At 43.9% G+C, this 20,656-nt stretch overlaps 1 protein-coding gene across 1 annotated transcript in view; it reads right to left on the reverse strand.

Annotated features, from left to right (window-relative positions):
- LOC137422153 (protein unc-13 homolog B) overlaps positions 1–20,656 on the reverse strand; it is a 745,568-nt gene that overhangs the window by 571,640 nt on the left and 153,272 nt on the right. The window contains exon 7 of the mRNA XM_068108912.2: positions 113–165. Within this exon, the coding sequence (XP_067965013.2) occupies positions 113–165 (53 nt within the window). The remainder of the gene's footprint in view (positions 1–112; positions 166–20,656) is intronic.

Raw genomic sequence — 20,656 nt, forward strand, 5'->3', positions numbered from 1 at the left:
GCCGACTCTCAACATCTAAAGCAATGTTGGGGTTCAAGAGGTGCATTATGAAGTAATGTTTGTGTGCCGTGGGACTGCCAGATGCATATCTTGCAGATGTCAAGCTACTTACCCTCCAACGATGTTGAAAGGTGAGATGTTCCGCAACCCGGTGCTTTCATTCGCCTTTTTCATGATAAAAAAAGAGGAAACACAGGTAAATGTGAAAATAAATGACAAATCATCCATTTGTGTGTTGTCATTTTTGTGGTTGGAGCCATGCATGAAAAGCCAAATCATTTATAATTTTTATTTTATCATTAAAGCTCTTGTTTTTCAAATGATAATCTGTAGTAAAATGGTAAGCAGAAAATCCAGAACTTATCGATGTCACACAACATGTGGAGCTCACACAAGGCATGAAATTCAAGAAGTGTGCGTGTGTGTGTGTGTGTGTGTGTGTGTGTGTGTGTGTGTGTGTGTGTGTGTGTGTGTGTGTGTGTGTGTGTGTGTGTGTGTGAGTGTGTGTGAGAGTGTGTGTGTGTGTGTGTGTGTGTGTGTCCATGGATGTATGGACTTGAACAATTTCAATTGTGAAGAGGATTAAATATATGTATAAAAATGACTTTTCTTGAAGATGTGTGTCATCTTATTGTGCTTTCTGACCTCTGAGGAAAAGACAAAGTAGGGGATACCAATGGAAAGGTAGTGGGAGAGGTGCAAAGGGAAATGGGTGGAGGCAAAGGAAGAGAAGAGAATTAAATAATGAATAATCAACACTTTCAACATTGCATAGCTTTTCACAGTGGTGCTTTACAACAAGACAATCACCACCAAGTAGACAGTGCACAACTCGGATTTATTCATCAGGATATGAGTTTCTTTCAATATATTCATTAATGATTCAATGACTTGATGAATCGAGGTGAATTTTTTTTAACTCTCGTGAAAGTAAAAGTGCCAAAATTACAAGAACGAGCAACTTCGTTTTGAATAATTCACTAATAAGCATGGCATTGTGAAATAAATAACGAAATAAAGATCATACCTGCGTCCTGTTGTCTTTCCTTCTGTGCCAACAGCGTTTTTTGAGTTTTCAGCACTGCTGCTTTGAAAGTGGGCTTAGTTTTCTTTTTCTCTTCTAGAGCCTTCTTGAAGTTGTTTAGGTACCGGCTTGAAAATTCACCACTGCCCTTGTCTATCGGTGAATCCAGTGGCTTTTCCTTGGTTGGCGTGTTACAATTCTCTTCCACAGGCCCAAGTGACTCGGTCTCTTCTCCACCGTCCATTTTAAACACAGCTTCCTCATTGCCTGGTGCGCTCTGCACATCTTCAAATACATCACTCGCATCATTTGCATTATATTCGTTTATATATTCCTCCTTAGCTAACTTTAAACCATCTTCTTGTGATTCGTGCTGTTCATGGATATGAATTTCCTGTGATTCTGTGCAACTATCAGGTAGATAAGGTACCGATTCCTGAATTGCACCTTGCTTCTCCAACTTAGAAAGCACCTCTTCCATTACTTCAATATAATTTCCAGGTTCTTCAGGGCTGATAAACGTTTGGCTTTGAGAATATTCTTCACTATACTGCCTCCTCTCCAATGGAAATATACCTTCATCAACATGTTGTGTGACTGACTGTGATCGAGCACGAGAGCTGTCGAGCCGGTTGAAAACCTGACCCAGGGCAGAGCATGCATGTTGCAGTGTGCTGCTGCTGAAACAACGTAGACTGAAGCTATGGCTCTCCTTTTCTGGCTCATCATGCCAACCTGATCGGCTTTCATTATACTCACCAACAAGCTCACTTTGGCTGTGATATGCCGGATGGTTGTCATTCGTTTCGGTGTGTGAAGGGTTCTCCTGTAGTGAAAAACGGCTGCCAATAAAGTGCAGGCCTCGCTTCCATGAGCCTACTAGTGACGTGTCCTCTTTGGCTGTCGGGCTAGTTTGAGAGTAACTTCCCTGGCCGGAAGTTGTTTCTGTGCTCCACCTCAATTTTTGCTCCACTATTTTGTTTGTTGTCATGTAGTACATCGCGGAATTACTGACTTGTTCGTCTTGGCATGTGCCCATCTGTTGAGTTTCTACACCTGAATCACTGCTTTGCTTTGTAAGTGGCCAGGTGGCTGTTTGGTAATCTTCTTTCTGATGCCAGTTTTGATAATGAGAACTATTCTCCATGTCCGCTTCAGCTTCTGAGAAAGCCGAGTTGCCAGGCAGTGACTGCCAACTTGAAACAAATCTGCTATCAGCATCCTGGTGTGCCTCAGTCTCTTGAGAATCTGGTTCATCCTCTTTGCCTTGGTTTTCTGAATGACCGGAAAGTGGTGCTGCATTCTGCTCACCCGGTGAAATCAAGCGATCTTCTGGAGGCCGTTGCCTTGCTTCAGTGCGACTTCTCTCTTGCAAATAATCTGTTTCATTTGTTGCATCTTCACAGGAAACTACGCTGGACAATCTCTGCTGCTCCTTATTGCAGGTATGCTCCTGGTTGTTATTTACCTTTGACACATCGTTATCCCTACAAACAGAATGGAATAATTGTACTGTAGCATTTATTACGTTTTCTTTTTCGTGGTTGTTTTGCATGGTAGGAACCAAGCTCCGCATGCAAGTGTAAACTTCACAGTCGTCATCTCCTTGGAACACCATAGACGTTTCTGAGGAAACAAAGGCATCTTCATCGTCACCCAAACCAAATTCTTCTTCAGCTATGGATGAATCGCCATCTTGTTTAAGTTCTGCAGAAATTGCACTGCTCCGAGGCCAAAATTCATTTTCATCAATGGACGTTCCACTGTCCGAAGACAATTTTAATTTAGAAGTTTCCTTGTGAGAAAATTTCAGGATGGAATTTACCACCTCTTCGTATGTTGGTGATTGGTCAAATGCATATTGTTCAGAATATGAACCGCAAGAGTGATTAAGATTAGGCTGACAATCAACAATCACTGTCTTTGCAGACTCAAAGGTGTAGTTTGAATTTGAGTGGAGAGTAGAAAGAGATGCTAGGCAGGTGGCACCAGAATGAGAAGGACCTTGCTCTGTCCCAGCAGCACAAGCACCTTCATCTCCGCTGGAAGCAAAAGAGGGTGTTTTGTATAATTTGCAAAAATGTCCCGCTTTTGGAGAAGGGAATATTTTTGGAAGAACTGCCTTGAGATGCCACAAGCTGTCGCCATCTATCTCAATACCAATTTTATTTAGTTCTTGTTGCTTACTCATTACTGCGACTTTGTCAGATCGAAGAGCGAACCGTACCAAAATTGGACGAGGCTTGGAAGGTCCAGGTGTCTTTGAGTCACCCAAGCGGACTGCACGCTCCACCATAATGTCATTGAGTCCAATATTTTCAGACAAAATGCTGCAAATGGTGTTCATTATGTTCTCTGGATGCTGCTCGGGGACATTGAAGAGGCGGACACATGACTGCTGGAGCTCTTCCTGACCTTCGCAAAACTTTTGTAAGTCACCGTCAGTCGTAACTTGAGGAAATCCATTGCGTAGGTGCTCAATCTCGCTCTGCACTACCTCAACATTCTGCGAGATCTCACGAACAGAACGCTTCAATGCTTGGACCTGGTCACGTAGCTCTACAATTTCTAGCTCAATGCGGCTGATCCCTTGCAATTCTTTAAATATTTTTTCCATCACATGGCTGGTTTCAAACGAAGTCTCCACCAACTCTGAAGGTGTACATGAAGGCCTCTGCTGGTATTCCAGATGCTTGGGTAGATAACTTTGACAGCCTTCTGATGCAACAGCCTCACAAAGATCATCATCCTGGCTAATCCTTTTCCAGTTCCTTAACTTTTGTAGAGCTTTTCCCGTATCAGACCAAGAAGATTGCTTATCTTCAACCACTGTATGTGCTGTGGTCACTTGTACTTGGCAGTTTGCTGAAACCCTTGGTGATGCACCCTCATTATTGTCAGAATACTCAGGTTTGTGAAGAGTATGGGCTATGTTTGTAACCTCCCGTCTGTGTACAATATCATCTGGATCACTGGCATTTGACTCTAGCGCTTGTGATATACTATTTGTGGACGGTGCGGGTTCAGGCCTCATGGTAGTAAAAGCCCTGTGTGGCAGACCGTGCGAACTCGATTTGCTCCTCACAAAGTCGTGGTTCGGGGGGCGGCTTTTGGTCAACTTTTTCACGGTGCTTTTTAAACGGGATGAAAATTTGGACTGTTTGCCGGTGGATGGAAGGTATTCCCCAAGCTGATTATCAGTGCCTGAAGGTTTGTTCAGTTCTTGCTTCTGCTTTCCAGAAAACATGCTCGCTTTCGGTGTGAAAATAAACGTTTGAAGGATAACTTTGGCGATCTGAAAGATCATGAGTGCAAAGCTTGCTGACTGAGTGACCAAACATTAGTCATATATTGTGTAGTTTCTTCCTCTTCGGCCTCGCATCTCTCCCCCTTGTAACCTGTAAATAGGTGAAATTGTGTTAGCATGTTAAACCAAAAAAATGATCAGTACATCATCAAATACAGTAAAGTAATAACAACGAATATGATTAGTGCAATGGAGTAATTACAAAAGGCCAGGTATTATGTATAATCATTATCAGAGATGCAAAATTACATTTAGACAGGAAATTACATCAGGGGATTGACCTGTAAGTGTTTCCATATGAATCTCTGGCTCATGATGCTACGAACTGAAGTTCCAATCCCATATATACCCTGCGTTTGTCAATTGTCTACTAATGTCCTTGTAATTAAGTTAAAGGCCAATTATGTCTCCTCATATCTTGGTCCTGAATATGATACATGTATAAGGTCCTCCATGTGCAAAAAGAAAAAGAAAATACAGTATCATTTTATTCATGATTAATTATTTATATCTGAAGGAAATCCATTTCTCCTGGAGGAGAGTCTACTCAACTTTAGCAAAGGAACTGTGAGGCAGCAGGAGGCCATTTGGCCCAAGATGCTTGTGCTGCACTAACCCAGAAACCATCACAAAATACACACACAAGCTAACTCAAAGTCCTGCCAATATCCCCATACCCCTCCATCCCCAATGCATCCAAGCACCAATACAGTTCCAATGAAAATCTATCTAGAATTTATCATTATAATTAAATGTATTTCCCTATTTTTTTATTTTAACACCCTTGAGATATCCCTGAGTGTGAGACATTGTTCTCATCCCCACTCCTCCCCTTATTCCCCAATTAAATTACGTCGTTTTGACGGATGTATTTGGTCTGGTAATGGTGTGGAACAGGCATGATGGGCCGAATGTCCTCCTGCATCTAGTTTCCTTGTTATTTGTTGTTATAACCCATCTAATGCCTCCACCTTTCCAAGTGCCACTACCTTTCCAACTTTCCACTTCTGCCAATCCAAAATCCTGTCTCTTTAAACCACTCCTCATAGCTTAGTCGAGCTATCCTTGGAATCAATGTCATTGCTAGATGCTGTACCCTCTCTGTGGCAGCTATGTCCATCTTCAGATGTGGTGATCAAAAGTGAACAACATATTCTCGATGAGGCCTCACTAAATTCCTATACAGTGTTAAAACGACCTCTTTCGATTTACAATTTATTCCACTATGAAAACAACCTAAAACCCTGTTTGCTTTACCTGTCTGTAGCTGCTGCGCATTGCGTTGGGAGCTTATCTCCATATATATTACCACCCCCAATGTTCCTCCTTTGTGAGATGCTCCAAGACTGTCCCTTGCATCTCATAATCCCTATTTTCATTATTCCGACCCATTTCCAGCACCTTACATTCATTTATGTTAAATTGCATCTGCCAATATTTTGCCCAATCTATTAAAGTATCGAGACATTCCTGAATCTGATGACCTCCCCTTCCCTGCTCTCTACCTTTCCCCAATCTTTGTGTCATCTGCAAATTTAGAAATCTTTCTCTCTCTACCCCACTCTCCAATATCAAACTGAAAATAAGGTTGATTTTATCTGATTAATGATTTCAATAACAAGGTTGATCATTCAGCTGTAAGTATAAAATCATTGTCAATGTAGTATTTTGTGAAGTTCAGCTAATATATTTGTTGAAAAAGTATTTTTTCAAGATATGGAAATCAATTCAAATCATGTCCCTCACCTATGATGGCAACTGTGACCAATAATCCGACTTTTATAACAAGCATTCTGAGTATTGCGCTGCAATACATGTCCCCTACCCGCAGTCTGTCGTCCGGAAAACTGTTGGGGAAATTACCAAAGTTCAAAGTGCCATAAATTTGTCAAAAATGATCGAAACGTCGTGAAGTTCGAACTTGATCTGTAACTTATCATGAGGAAACCATGTGCCAAGTCTGAAAACATTAGCATTAAGAGTTTAGAAAAAAAGTCCGGAAAACTGTTCTTTGCATGACGGACTGACAGACGGACAGACGGAGGAAGGGACGGAGTGTAAACCTATAGTCCCCTCCGGTGTAGGGGACTAATAGCAGCTCCTCACACTGTTGTTGTCATTTTATATAAAGCCACAAAATGACATAAGAACTCATAAAATACTTTCATAAGAGATTTAATCCACATGGGAGAAGTACATGGTTATATGGTTTTCGCACATTTAATCTGCACATTATTTTCCAAAGTTCATTGAAAGGGTGGGTCGGATGGGAAGCATGGGATAAGGCATGCGACAGCCTCTTTGAAAGGAGATGTGAAACTATTTAGTATCCTTTAGAATTTGTAAGTGCTATATTAAATGGACAATTGATAAACATAAGATTTTCAAGAAATAGTCACTGCAGAGTCATTAAAGCTACACTACTTATGCAGATGAGGAACATTCTTCATAAATTGAGAAGAGAAATATATTCAAAAGGATGCCCATAAAAGAAGCAGACAAAGTTTATAGTAAAGACAGAACGAGCAGTACCCAGAAAACAGTGATCTGAGTGAAAAGGAATTCAAAAAGAAAGACGACTCCAGAAGATGATTACAGAAGGATCTATTTTACAAAAAGAGACGAGATGTCAGTGCCAAAACTTATGGTGTCATTGAACTGCAAATCAATCCAACCCATTGTTTCTATTAAAGAAACTGGGTGACCATTCACTCACACTCAAAATCAATCACTGACACCCCAATCACTCAAACTACAGCTGTCAACATTTTGATGTAGTATCGTAAAAAATACGTTTGTGGGAGTGGAGAGCCAATAGCAAGATTCTTTCTGTCGTCACTCAATCTCATGTTTTCTGTTTTCAGAAAAAGCTGAACAAAGAGCGAGTAGCGAGTAGTATAGTAAACTTGCCTGAACTTTCTCTGTGCACATTCATCAAGAATGTCCGCATTATATCTGCTGCACCTATGCGTGATTTTCACCATCAAGCAAAACTGTGTCGCTGTCAGTCCTTTGTTTTTTTTCTCAAGAAAAGGTCATGAAGAAGGTAGGTAACAGAGTGGCAGGTCTGCAAGCTGGAGGGGATCCGATGGAGAAAACCACACACACACACACACACACACACACACACACACACTCACGTATGAAGGCGTGGGCAGGGAAAATGAGTAGGGAATAAGTGAGTGTAGAAAGTTCAGAGTCCGAGGCCCTAGTCTAGCATACACCCTACTGATTTGCACTGACATTCCAACCGACTGTTTCAGCTTTGCCAAAGTTAGGCCATTGTCAGATTGCTGGCTGGGGTGGGGCTGGGATGAACCATGAAGTGGCAATATGCAGTTTTATCAGACTGAAGTAAAAAGACACAAGAGCACAGCCAGACCAAGTCAACTCCACAGCAAAGAGAACAGCTAGATGAAGGAATATATATGAGTGTCAAGTTTAGAAAACATGGTGCTTCAAAATTGTAAACAACTTTGGATTTGTGTTGAACCGAGAATCATGGACTGCCCACTAACAAAGTCAACAACAACAAGAGAAAACAAGACCGATAGGCTAACAACGGCGTAGCTGGGCTTGGATCTGCTGAGTGGAGGATCTGCTATCAACCTTTCATGTGACCAGATCCTCAGCTCTTATTTGTGGATGTTTGTGAGGGACATAAATACACCGGACGGACAGACACTGTTCAAGATGGCATTGCCCTATGCGCTACGATGTTAAAGTATGGCTGCAGAACCACGTGACCCATAGGTCGTCATCAATTTTATTTTCTCAACCAATTTATCCCTAGATCATGCTCAATAAATTTTATACTGATCAGATCAAGTGTTCGACTTGTCGATTTATGACGTCATAATAATGGCATCATCATTACATGATATTCCCCACGGGGAGTACTTTGCAATTAGCCACCTTTCCATTTTCTCCAGTGAGCAGTTTCAGAGCTATAGAGCTGCAAAGAGTTTCGGTTTTTCCAATACGGAGATCTCGCGAGATCACGGCGAGGTCACGTCTTTTCGAAGCTGCTCCATGCGCTCACGCTTTCGAAGCTAAGTGATATTTCTCAATTGTGTTTTTGTCGAGACTGTACCTATCTTTCGGTGTATGTACCTATAGCGTATCTTTTGGAAAAATTTTCGGTGCTAATTTTTCGTTCATGTATACACAATCGTCGGTTAATGGTATCGAGTATTCTGCGGCCTAGTACTCGTAGGCTTAGACTACCGTACCGTCTCAGACCTTGTGGTTTGTTTTTCTCTCAGCGATTCGTCGAATGCGCTGAATTTATTTTCGTTCTCTGTTTCGTCCCAGTCGTTCACCCCGTCCTCCTTGTTTAATATCTGTACTCACAAAAAAAAAAAAACCCCAAAAAATATTTCCTTCCCAGGTCTTATTCGTTTATTTGTTGTTCTTATTTGTTCGTTCGTTCTTCATTCGCGATCACGCGGTTAGAAATGTATAATCTCTCCCCTGAACAACTATTTTCTCTCATATATTATAACACCCTTTTCTTCTTTTCCTACAAAAGGATGCTTTCGTCTTGCTCACCAAATCTATTCATTCCAAAAAATATATATAATACCATCTCTTACAGTTCCTCCTTTCTAAATTCCCTAAACTATCCAGAACTCCACCCCTCCTCCAGTGTCCTCAAACGTATTTTTGACTCGAAGGTCTCAAACTCATTTTGCAAAAAATGTTCGTTTCCCATGGATCGTACACTTTTCAAAATCCAATCTCACCCCTCCCCTCCAAATCCTCCCCATCACCCATCCCTTTCAAATCTCCCCCCTTGCCCCTTCCCTCCACTCCCTCCTAAACTCCCCCCACACCCCTCCCCTCCGAGACTCTCCCTCGCTCCTCCCCTCCTAGACTCCCCTCTCACCCCTCCTCCTCAAAGCATCCTCCCTGCTTCTTCCTCCTTCCAACTTTCACCTTCATCTCCCCAAACCTCCTGCCTTGCTCTTCCCCCTCCTCAAATAACACCTCACTGTGCCTCACCCAATCTCCATCAAACCTTTTGTCTGCCCCATTCTTCCCTTTCTCCAAGCTATTCTGAAATCTCTGACACACCTTCAACAGCTCTCCCTACCTCTTCCTCCTCTTCCACATCTTACCCTACCCCTCCCCCCCCCCTGTTCTGGACCCGATGCTCCCCCTTCCTCTTCATTAACGGTATGGACCTCAAACATCCGGGGCCTTCGCTCAAACTTGACTGACCTCTCCATACAGGTTGCTTCTGACAAACCAGATGTGATCTGCTTAACAGAAACTTTCCTCCTTCATGATGTCTCTGATGCCTTGGTATCTCTCCCAGGTTACTCCCTCCTCCGGTATGATAGACCTGAGCCTCGTCCTGGAGGTGGGGTTGCTATCTTTATAAAAAACTCTCTTCCTCACTCGCCCTCCACTGCCCTCTCTCCACCTCACCCCCAGGAATACCTTTGGCTACGGCTTCCCCTTCGCTCCCACCTTTTGTTCATATGTGTGTTGTACCGTCCACCAATCAGCGATGACTCCATCTACATCTCACTGTCTGATAATATGGACCAACTTCTATCTACCCATCCCAACTCTCTCTTCCTCATATGTGGTGATTTCAATTGTCACCATTCCAGTTGGCTGGGTGTGGGTACCTCTCTCACCAGCCATGGCTCTTCAGCAAAGGACTTCTGCGACTCACTGGGACTGACACAATCTGTCAATTTCCCGACCCGGATCTCAGTCAACGGAGCATCTTCTCTTCTGGATTTGGTTATGACAAACTTCCCTGAAAATGTCAGCTGCTCTTCTTCTGCTCCAATCGGCTCATCTGATCATGTGCTTGTCAAAGTGGACATCTCTCTGACCATTCTCAGAGAGCCTCCTCAGCGTCGACGAGTCTGGCATTTCACTCAGGCCAACTGGCACGGTCTTCAAGCAGCCATCAATCATCTGGACTGGTCTCCCATCTCTACCGCCTCTGACATCAACTCATCCTGGGAATTCTTTCAAAGTAAATTGCTCTCTCTCATGCACAGATTTATACCATCTCGTCTTCAGTTGTCATACCCTTCCTCCCGTCCATGGTACACGGAATCTTGTGGTGAGGCTGTTGCCCTGAAACAACTTGCTTTCGTCTCCTGGAAAGCAAATCCAACGGAAGGAAATCTCATTTCCTTTCACAAAGCCCGAAACAATTGTGTGTCCACCCTCAGGAGAGCCAGGAAACAATATCTCACCATTCTCAAGACCGAACTCTCTTATCTGTCTCCCTCTTCCAAATCCTGGTGGCGTCTGGTCAAATCTGTTTCTGGTGTTTGTTCCCCCTCCATCCCCTCCCTCACCTCAAACAGCTTAACGGCTGACTCCGCACGTGAAAAAGCTGAATGCCTCAACTCTGTGTTTGCCTCTAAATCTTGTGTCCCAAACCCATCCCTCTCTGTACCCACCGTACCCAGTTGTACCAAGCTGCTCCTGGACTCTGTGTCCTTTCCTCCTGACAAGGTGGAAAAGTTTCTGTCAACCCTCGACTCTGATTCTGCAACTGGTCCTGACGGCATCAGCCCACGGGTCCTAAAATCATGTTCTTCTGCTCTTTCACTCCCTCTTTCTGTTCTCTTCACCCTCTCTTTTGCTCAAGGTCATCTGCCATCTGCTTGGAAATCAGCCAACATCACCGCTTTGCACAAAAAAGGTGCAAAAACAGATCCCAGCAACTACAGACCAATCAGCCTTCTCCCAATTATCAGCAAAGTCATGGAATCCATCATTGCTTCAGATATTAAATCTTTCCTCTTCTCCAATGGCTTGATCTCTGATCATCAATTTGGTTTCAGACCTGGTCACTCTACTCTGGACATGCTGCTTCTGCTTTCTCAACAATGGATGGAGGTCCTCAACGCCAAACAGGAAATTAGAGCTGTCTCCCTTGACATTTCACGTGCCTTCGATACGGTCTGGCACCCTGCTCTGCTCTCCAAACTCTCCTCCTTTGGTATCCATGGAAATCTCCACGCATGGCTGGCGGACTTCCTCTCTGGTCGTAGTCAACGTGTGGCCCTGAATGGGTTTCTCTCATCTCCTCTTCCTGTTCAGGCTGGAGTTCCCCAAGGTAGTGTTCTGGGCCCTGTGCTTTTTCTGGTCTTCATCAATGATCTCTCTGACTCTCTTGAAAATCCTCTCTATCTCTTTGCTGACGACTCTACTCTCTGTCGCTCCATTCCTCATCCCTCAGATCGGCAGTCTGCAGCCTCCTCACTCTCTGCAGACCTGGACAAAATCACAGACTGGTCAAACAAGTGGAACATGTCTTTCAATCCTGACAAATCTCACACTCTTACAATGTCTCTCCGAAAGGACCGACTGGACAACCCTCCCATCTACTTTCTCAACAATCCTCTCCAAGAAGTTCTGTCGCTCAAGCTTTTGGGTCTCACTATCTGCCATGATCTTTCTTGGGAAAACCACATTTCCAAGCTGGCCTCCAAAGCCAGTCGCCGACTGGGCATCCTCCGTCGTGCGAAGTCCTTCCTTGGCACACCTGAGCTCCTCACCACATACAAGGCTTTCATCCGCAGCTCAATGGAATACTGTTCCCCCCTCTGGGCTGGTGCTCCTGCCTCACACCTGGCTCGGCCTCACGCTGTTGAATCCAAAGCTTTCAGAATCATTGGAATCTCCCGCGATGAAGCTATCTCTGAGGGCCTTTCACTCACTCACCGCAGGCAGGTAGGTGGTCTTTCTGTCTTCTACCGACTCCTCTCCGGCCTTGCTCCCCCAGCTCTCTCTGTGCTCTGTCCCCCCAATATTCCTTCAGGTCGCACAAGATCTGCCTGCAACCCTCTTATGGTTAAACTGCCAAAGTCTAGGCTCTCTGCTCACCTTCACTCTTTCATTCCCCTTTTCTCCCGCCTCTGGAACAAACTCCCCCACTCCCTTCAATCCCACTCCTCCCTCCAGGTCTTTAAAACAGCTGTTCACCACCATCTCTTATCTTCCCCCATCGAAAACCTTGATCTTTTCTACCCCCGGTAATTCACCCCAGAGTCCTTGCAGTGTTCATATGTTTTAATCCTCTCCCACCTCCCCCCAAGTCCTCCCGATGTCCCTGCTCTCAAATGTTGTGTTTGTGTCCTTCCCCTTCTTCCCCCTCTCTTTTGTGTCCTCCCCCCTCTCTCCCCATCTTGTCTGCCGCTCCCCTTGTTTTTTGTGTTTTGTGTGTCGGTTTGTCTTTTTGTGTGATTAATGTTTGCTCTTTCACGAGCCTCGATCTTGTATACAAAAAAAAAAAAAAAAAAAAAAAAAAAAAATATGGTGCCCATACCACGTGACATTTGAAGTCATAATTATCATTTAAAAAGTCTACAGGAGGAGGCGCTCCTCTATTGAAAAATTTGTGTCAATCTGACAACCGGTTGCAGAGAAAATGAATTTTAAGGGGAATAAACCCACAAAATGCCGAAAGAAAGGCCATATATACATACATACAGTCACGTGAAAAAGTAAGTACACCCCATGTAAAGTTTTGACTTTTTCAACATAATTCAACATACAGCTATTTGATCTTCATTTCAACAATATTGATAGATAAAGGTGATATAATATAACAAATATCATGAAACATTTACATTTTGTTGTCCATTGTATAATTTAAATAAACATAAATGCAAATTTCGCATGTGGGAAAAGTAAGTACACCCGTACATTTATCACTACTTCAAATACCTAAAATTAGAATCAGGTGCACCAGCTCAGGTGCAAATGATTAGAGCATCGTTAGAGAGGATCTTGGAGGAACCTGTCTTATTTAAACCTCAGACATTTAGTTTGGTTTGCTCTTTGTTGTTGAAGTGTGCGGCGTCACCATGCCTAGATCAAAAGAGCTCTCTGAGGCCTTCAGAAAGAAGGTTATAGATGCCTACGAATGTGGGAAGGGATTTAAAAAGATCTCCAAACAATTTGAAATCAATCATTCGACTGTCCGGAAGATCATCTACAAGTGGAGAAGATTCCAAACAACTGCCAACTTGTTCAGGCCAGGCCGCCCAAGCAAGTTCAGCCCGAGAGCAGACCGCAAGATGCTGAAAGAACTCTCTGATAACCCCAGAATGTCATCACGGGACCTACAGGTAGCTCTTGCCACTTTTGATGTCAAAGTGCACGAGTCTACCATTAGAAAGAGGCTGCACAAATTTGATCTACATGGGAAGTGTGCCAGGAGGAAACACCTTTGCTGTCCAGAAAGAACATCAGGGCAAGACTAAATTTCGCCAATGAACACCGAGGCAAACACCAGCACTTCTGGAGCAATGTGCTCTGGACAGATGAGTCAAAGGTAGAGCTATTTGGCCACAGTACCAGAAGACATGTTTGGTGAAAACCAAAGACAGCATTTGACCACAAGAACCTGATACCAACTGTAAAGCATGGTGGTGGAAATATTATGGTTTGGGGCAGCTTTGCTGCATCAGGGCCTGGGCAGCTCACCATCATAGAATCCACTATGAATTCTTCATTGTACCAAAGGGTGCTTGAGGATAATGTGAGGCCATCTGTCGGAAAGTTGAAGTTCAACCGAAGGTGGACCTTGCAACATGACAATGACGCTAAACATACCAGCAAATCCACCAAGGAATGGCTGAAAAGAAAGAAATGGAGGGTTCTGGAATGGCCAAGTCAAAGCCCGGATCTAAATCCCATGGAGATGTTGTGGGGGGATTTGAAACGAGCTGTGCATGCAAGAAACCCCTCAAACATCGCACAGCTGAAAGAATTCTGCATGGAGGAGAGGGGGAAAATTTATCCCAGTCGATGTCAGAGACTGGTGACAGTTATAAGAAACGCCTACTTGAGGTTGTTTCTGCCAAAGGGGGCAATACCACCTATTAGAGCCAAGGGTGTACTTACTTTTCCCACATGCGAAATTTGCATTTATGGTTATTTAAATTATACAATGGACTACAAAATGTAAATGTTTCATGATATTTGTTATATTATATCACCTTTATCTATCAATATTGTTGAAATGAAGATCAAATAGCTGTATGTTGAAATATGTTGAAAAAGGCAAAACTTTACACTTACTTTTTCACGTGATTGTACATACATACATACATATATAGTTATATACATACATACATACATATATACAAACATATATACATACATACATACATATATAGTTATATACATACATACATACATATATACAAACATATATACATACATACATACATATATAGTTATATACATGCATACATACATACATATATACATACATATATAGTTATATACATACATACATACATACATACATATATACATACATATATAGTTATATACATACATACATACATACATATATACATACATTTTTTTTTTTTTTTTTTTTTTTTTTTTTTTGTATACAAGGTCGAGGCTCGTGAAAGAGCGAACATTAATCACACAGAAAGACAAACCGACACATAAAACATATAACATAGGGAGCGGTAGACAAGATGGGGAGAGAGGGGGAAGGACACAAACACAACATTTGAGAGCAGGGACCGAGAGACATGGAGACATCGAGAGATCTGAGAGAGGGCGAGGGCTTTGGGGGGGGGCGTGGGAAGGGGGCGGTGGGAGAGGTATAAAACATATGGACACTGCCAGGACTTCCAGGAAAGAAGTTGGAATTTCAAACAAGGTGGATCTGGGGTGAATTAGCGGGGGTAGAAAAGATCAAGGTTTTGGATGGGGGAAGATAAGAGATGGTGGTGAACAGCTGTTTTAAAGACCTGGAGGGAGGAGTGGGATTGAAGGGAGTGAGGGAGTTTGTTCCAGAGGCGGGAGAAAAGAGGAATGAAAGAGTGAAGGTGAGCAGAGAGCCGAGATTTCGGCAGTTTAACCATCAGAGGGTTGCTGGCAGATCTTGTGCGACCTGTAGGAATATTTGGGGGACAGAGCACAGAGAGAGCTGGGGGTGCAAGGCCGGAGAGGAGTCGGTAGAAGACAGAAAGACCACCTACCTGCCTGCGGTGAGTGAGTGAAAGGCCCTCAGAGATAGCTTCATCGCGGGAGATTCCAATAATTCTGAAAGCTTTGGTTTCAACAGCGTGAAGCCGAGCTAGGTGTGAGGCAGGAGCACCGGCCCATAGGGGAGAACAGTATTCCATTGAGCTGCGGATGAAAGCCTTGTATGTGGTGAGGAGCTCAGGTGTGCCGAGGAAGGACTTCGCACGACGGAGGATGCCCAGTCGGCGACTGGCTTTGGAGGCCAGCTTGGAAATGTGGTTTTCCCAAGAAAGATCATGGCAGATAGTGAGACCCAAAATCTTGAGCGACAGAACTTCTTGGAGAGGATTGTTGAGAAAGTAGATGGGAGGGTTGTCCAGTCGATCTTTTCGGAGAGACATAGTAAGAGTGTGAGATTTGTCAGGATTGAAAGACATGTTCCACTTGTTTGACCAGTCTGTGATTTTGTCCAGGTCTTCAGAGAGTGAGGAGGCAGCAGACTGCCGATCTGAGGGAAGAGGAATGGAGCGGCAGAGAGTGGAGTCATCAGCAAAGAGATAGAGAGGATTTTCGAGAGAGTCAGAGAGATCATTGATGAAGACCAGAAAAAGCACGGGGCCCAGAACACTGCCTTGGGGAACTCCAGCCTGAACAGGAAGAGGAGATGAGAGAAACCCATTCAGGGCCACACGTTGACGACGACTAGAGAGGAAGTCCGCCAGCCATGCGTGGAGATTTCCATGGATACCAAAGGAGGAGAGTTTGGTGAGCAGAGCGGGGTGCCAGACCGTGTCGAAGGCACGTGATATGTCGAGGGAGACAGCTCTAATTTCCTGTTTGGCATTGAGGACCTCCATCCATTGTTGAGACAGCAGAAGCAGCATGTCCAGAGTAGAGTGACCTGGTCTGAAACCAAATTGATGATCAGAGATCAAGCCATTGGAGAAGAGGAAAGATTTCATATCCGAAGCAATGATGGATTCCATGACTTTGCTGATAATTGGGAGAAGGCTGATTGGTCTGTAGTTGCTAGGATCTGTTTTTGCACCTTTTTTGTGCAAAGCGGTGATGTTGGCTGATTTCCAAGCAGATGGCAGTTGACCTTGAGCAAAAGAGAGGGTGAAGAGAACAGAGAGAGGGTGAGATAGAGCAGCAGAGCAGGATTTTAGGACCCGTGGGCTGATGCCGTCGGGTCCAGTTGCAGAATCAGAGTCGAGGGTTGACAGAAACTTTTCCACCTTGTCAGGAGGAAAGGACACGGAGTCCAGGAGCAGCAGGGTACGACTGGGTATGGTGGGTACAGAGAGGGATGGGTTTGGGACACAAGATTTAGAGGCAAACACAGAGTTGAGGCATTCAGCTTTTTCACGTGCGGAGTCAGCTGTGTAGCCGTTTGAGGTAAGGGAGGGGATGGAGGGGGAACAAACACCAGAAACGGATTTGACCAGACGCCACCAGGATTTGGAAGAGGGAGACAGATAAGAGAGTTCGGTCTTGAGAATGGAGAGATATTGTTTCCTGGCTCTCCTGAGGGTGGACACACACTTGTTTCGGGCTTTGTGAAAGGAAATGAGATTTCCTTCCGTTGGATTTGCTTTCCAGGAGACGAAGGCAAGTTGTTTCTGGGCAACAGCCTCACCACAAGATTCCGTGTACCATGGACGGGAGGAAGGGTATGACAACTGAAGACGAGATGGGATAAATCTGTGCATGAGAGAGAGAGCAATTTACTTTGGAAGAATTCCCAGGATGAGTTGATGTCAGAGGTGGTAGAGATGGGAGACCAGTCCAGATGATTGATGGCTGCTTGAAGACCGTGCCAGTTGGTCTGAGTGAAATGCCAGACTCGTCGACGCTGAGCAGGCTCCCTGAGGATGGTCAGAGAGATGTCCACTTTAACAAGGACATGATCAGATGATCCGATCGGAGCAGAAGAAGAGCAGCAGACATTTTCAGGGAAGTTAGTCATAACCAAGTCCAGAAGAGAAGATGTTCCGTTGACTGAGATCCGGGTCGGGAAATTGACAGATTGTGTCAGTCCCAGTGAGTCGCAGAAGTCCTTTGCTGAGGAGCCATGGCTGGTGAGAGAGGTACCCACACCCAGCCAACTGGCATGATGACAGTTGAAATCACCACATATGAGGAAGAGAGAGTTGGGATGAGTAGATAGAAGTTGGTCCATATCATCAGACAGCGAGATGTAGATGGAGTCATCACTGTTTGGTGGACGGTACAACACACATATGAACAAGAGGTGGGAGCGAAGGGGAAGCCGTAGCCAGAGGTATTCCTGGGGGTGAGGTGGAGAGAGTGCAGTGCAGGGCGAGTGAGGAAGAGAGTTTTTGATAAAGATAGCAACCCCGCCTCCAGGACGAGGCTCAGGTCTATCATACCGGAGGAGGGAGTAGCCCGGGAGAGATACTATGGAATCAGAGACATCATAAAGGAGGAAAGTTTCTGTTAAGCAGATCACGTCTGGTTTGACAGAAGCAACCTGTATGGAGAGATCAGTTAAGTTTGAACGAAGGCCCCGGATGTTTGAGGTCCATACCGTTAATGAAGAGGAAGGGGGAGCATCAGATACAGAACAGGGGGGAGGAGGGGTAGGGTAAGATGTGGAAGAGGTGGAAGAGGTAGGGAGAGCTGTTGAAGGTGTGTCAGAGATTTCAGAATAGCTCGGAGAAAGGGAAGGATGGGGCGGACAAAAGGTTTGATGGTGATTGGGTGAGCCACAATGAGGTGTTATTTGAGGAGGGGGAAGAGCGAGGCAGAAGGTTGGGGGAGATGGAGGTGAGAGTTTGAAGGGGGAAGAAGCGGGGAGGACGCTTTGAGGAGGGGGAGTGAGAGGGGGGAAATTGAGAAGCAATGAGGGTGGGGAGATTTGAAGGGGAGGGGTGAGGGTTATATACATATATAGTTATATACATACATACATACATTCATATATACATACATACATACATATATACATATATACATACATACATACATTCATATATACATACATACATACATACATATATACATATATACATATATACATATATACATACATACATACATACATATATAAATACATACAAACATACATACATACATATATATATATACATACATATATACATATATACATACATACATACATACATATATACATAAACACATATATACATACATACATACATATTTTTGATGATGTGAGGAAATGAGAGGAAAGAGAAGTAAAGAAGAGAGAATGTAAAGGTGAGGAGTGTAAATGAATAAGAAAAGTGTCTGATGTTTGTTTGTGAGAAAGAGAGGTTAGAGCTAGTCCGGTAGAGATAGTTTGAGTTAGACAGAAAGTAAGACCAGCAATCCTGACATGGAGAGTGTAAGATGGTTCTGGGCACCACTTTAACGCTCCTAAGTCAGAACGGTAGTACTACCCTGAGCGGTTGCTGCCTACAACCTACTACCCAAAAACCCGGTCCAACCGGATGGGTGTTTTTTTCGAGATTTTTTGGAGATCTCCTCACTGGATGGCCGTTGAATCACGAAGGGAGTTCATCCGCCCTTTAACAGGTATTGTTTTTAGTCCTGCAGGGTGTCACAGTCACCCCACCCCACTGGCAAGCCAGTGAGGGTAGTCGGTTTAGTCGCCGACTACCCGACCATGCAGCAGGTAGCACTGGGTTGCATGTTACCAGTGGCGGTCAATAGACTGACCTGACTGAGAAACGAGCCACCACATCTCATGATTATTGTGTGGCCATTGACAACTCAAGGATGGGCCATTATGATGTTTGTTTCTCCCCTACCATTGCCAAACTCTGGAACTCTTTACCTTCCCATGCGTTTCCAAACACTTATGACATTCACCTTTTCAAAAAGCAGATTTTTTTTTTACTTTCTCAAAAACTCTTAGACTGTTCTCTCTTTCTTCACTTTTCTATAAATGCAGCTCTTTTATTTAGGCCTGGCCTCGATGAGGACTATATAGTCTGTGACTGGAGCCTTCAACATTAAAAAAATAAAAATAATAATACATATATATGTATACCGGATGGGCAGACAAGCGCGGTTCCAGAGGGTATTGCCGCACGGGCTACATGGTAAAAAAAATCCCTAAAACTGGAGAGAAACCTCATTAACATTGGCTGAGTGCATGAAAATAGCTAAAATAGAAAATTACATTTGCAGCTTACAAAACTTGCCAAAACAATTGATTTTGGTGGTGGTCCATGAGTTCCCACCATCATACACGATCTCTGAGCACCAAGGTTTATCATTTGCCTTGGTGTCTCTGCTTTTTGCTGCAAAAATCAAGACATCTAATCGAGCTGAATTTTCAAAAAGCAAAAACGAAATCCTCCTGGCAGCTGCCCGCATTGGTAATTTTGCCTCATCCATAATTTCCTTGCCTTGCTAAATGTTGGCTCATTAGGAAGCAGCAGGAAGAACACACCAAGAAAATGATTCATCGACACTGACCAAAGAAAGACAGACTGATTCAAATGAAGTGTCAAATGTCAATTGATAGCCAGAATGCAACATTAGATGCGAAGTTGGAAGAGCAGTTCAGGATTCAGAAAGGAATGTCCATAGTACATCGAATGCCAGGGGAACACAAACATCGTGAGGTTGTTTAACTTGATGCCAAGCTCCAATGGCTCTAAGTCTGGCTTCTGTTGTGGAAGAGATAGCCGGTAGACTTTCTTCGACTTGGCGGACGCACCATACTTGTATGTTTAAAAGCTTGAGCGCTTTCTAATGTCATGACGTTTGGCTGGACTTGCTGGGTCAAGGAAAACAAGTGGGCGAAGGAAATGAAACAATGTTTAATCTGTTGCAGGATGCACGAGAAGCATGAATCCTACACATCTAACGAGGTTATTTATCCAGACGTAAGATGCCAACAAACCCGATTTGGGTTCCAATGCACATCGGCTGGACCACGTGGCTGGCACCGGTGAGTGATGGCGAGTTTCTCATTAGGACTCGACACACAAAGCCATTTGAAATGCATCCCTGGGCACGACATTCTAATGTGACAGTTTTACCGTTGTCTGCTGCACGACCTCTACTCTGTCCCTCAATACCTTATTACATCCACATCCAAATATTTTCTGCCGAAACAATGTCAGCCTTTCTGCCGTCATTGATACGAATAGTATAGGATGTTAATAACAAACAATATCGAACATCTTGTTCGATAAAAAGAGGTCGAATGACCAACTGCTAACAGGAATAATTTCACACTTCAAAACGCCATTTACATTCACGGTTCCTGGCCGAGAATCAAAGAACATGATGGATGCCCTCGCTGGGGTGAAACTATGATCTGTTGGAGAAAACGCTGCAATTATAGC

The sequence above is a fragment of the Myxine glutinosa genome, chromosome 2 (genome assembly GCF_964187855.1).
Source record: "Myxine glutinosa chromosome 2, kmMyxGlut1.1, whole genome shotgun sequence".
In the NCBI taxonomy this organism is placed as follows: Eukaryota; Metazoa; Chordata; class Myxini; order Myxiniformes; family Myxinidae; genus Myxine; species Myxine glutinosa.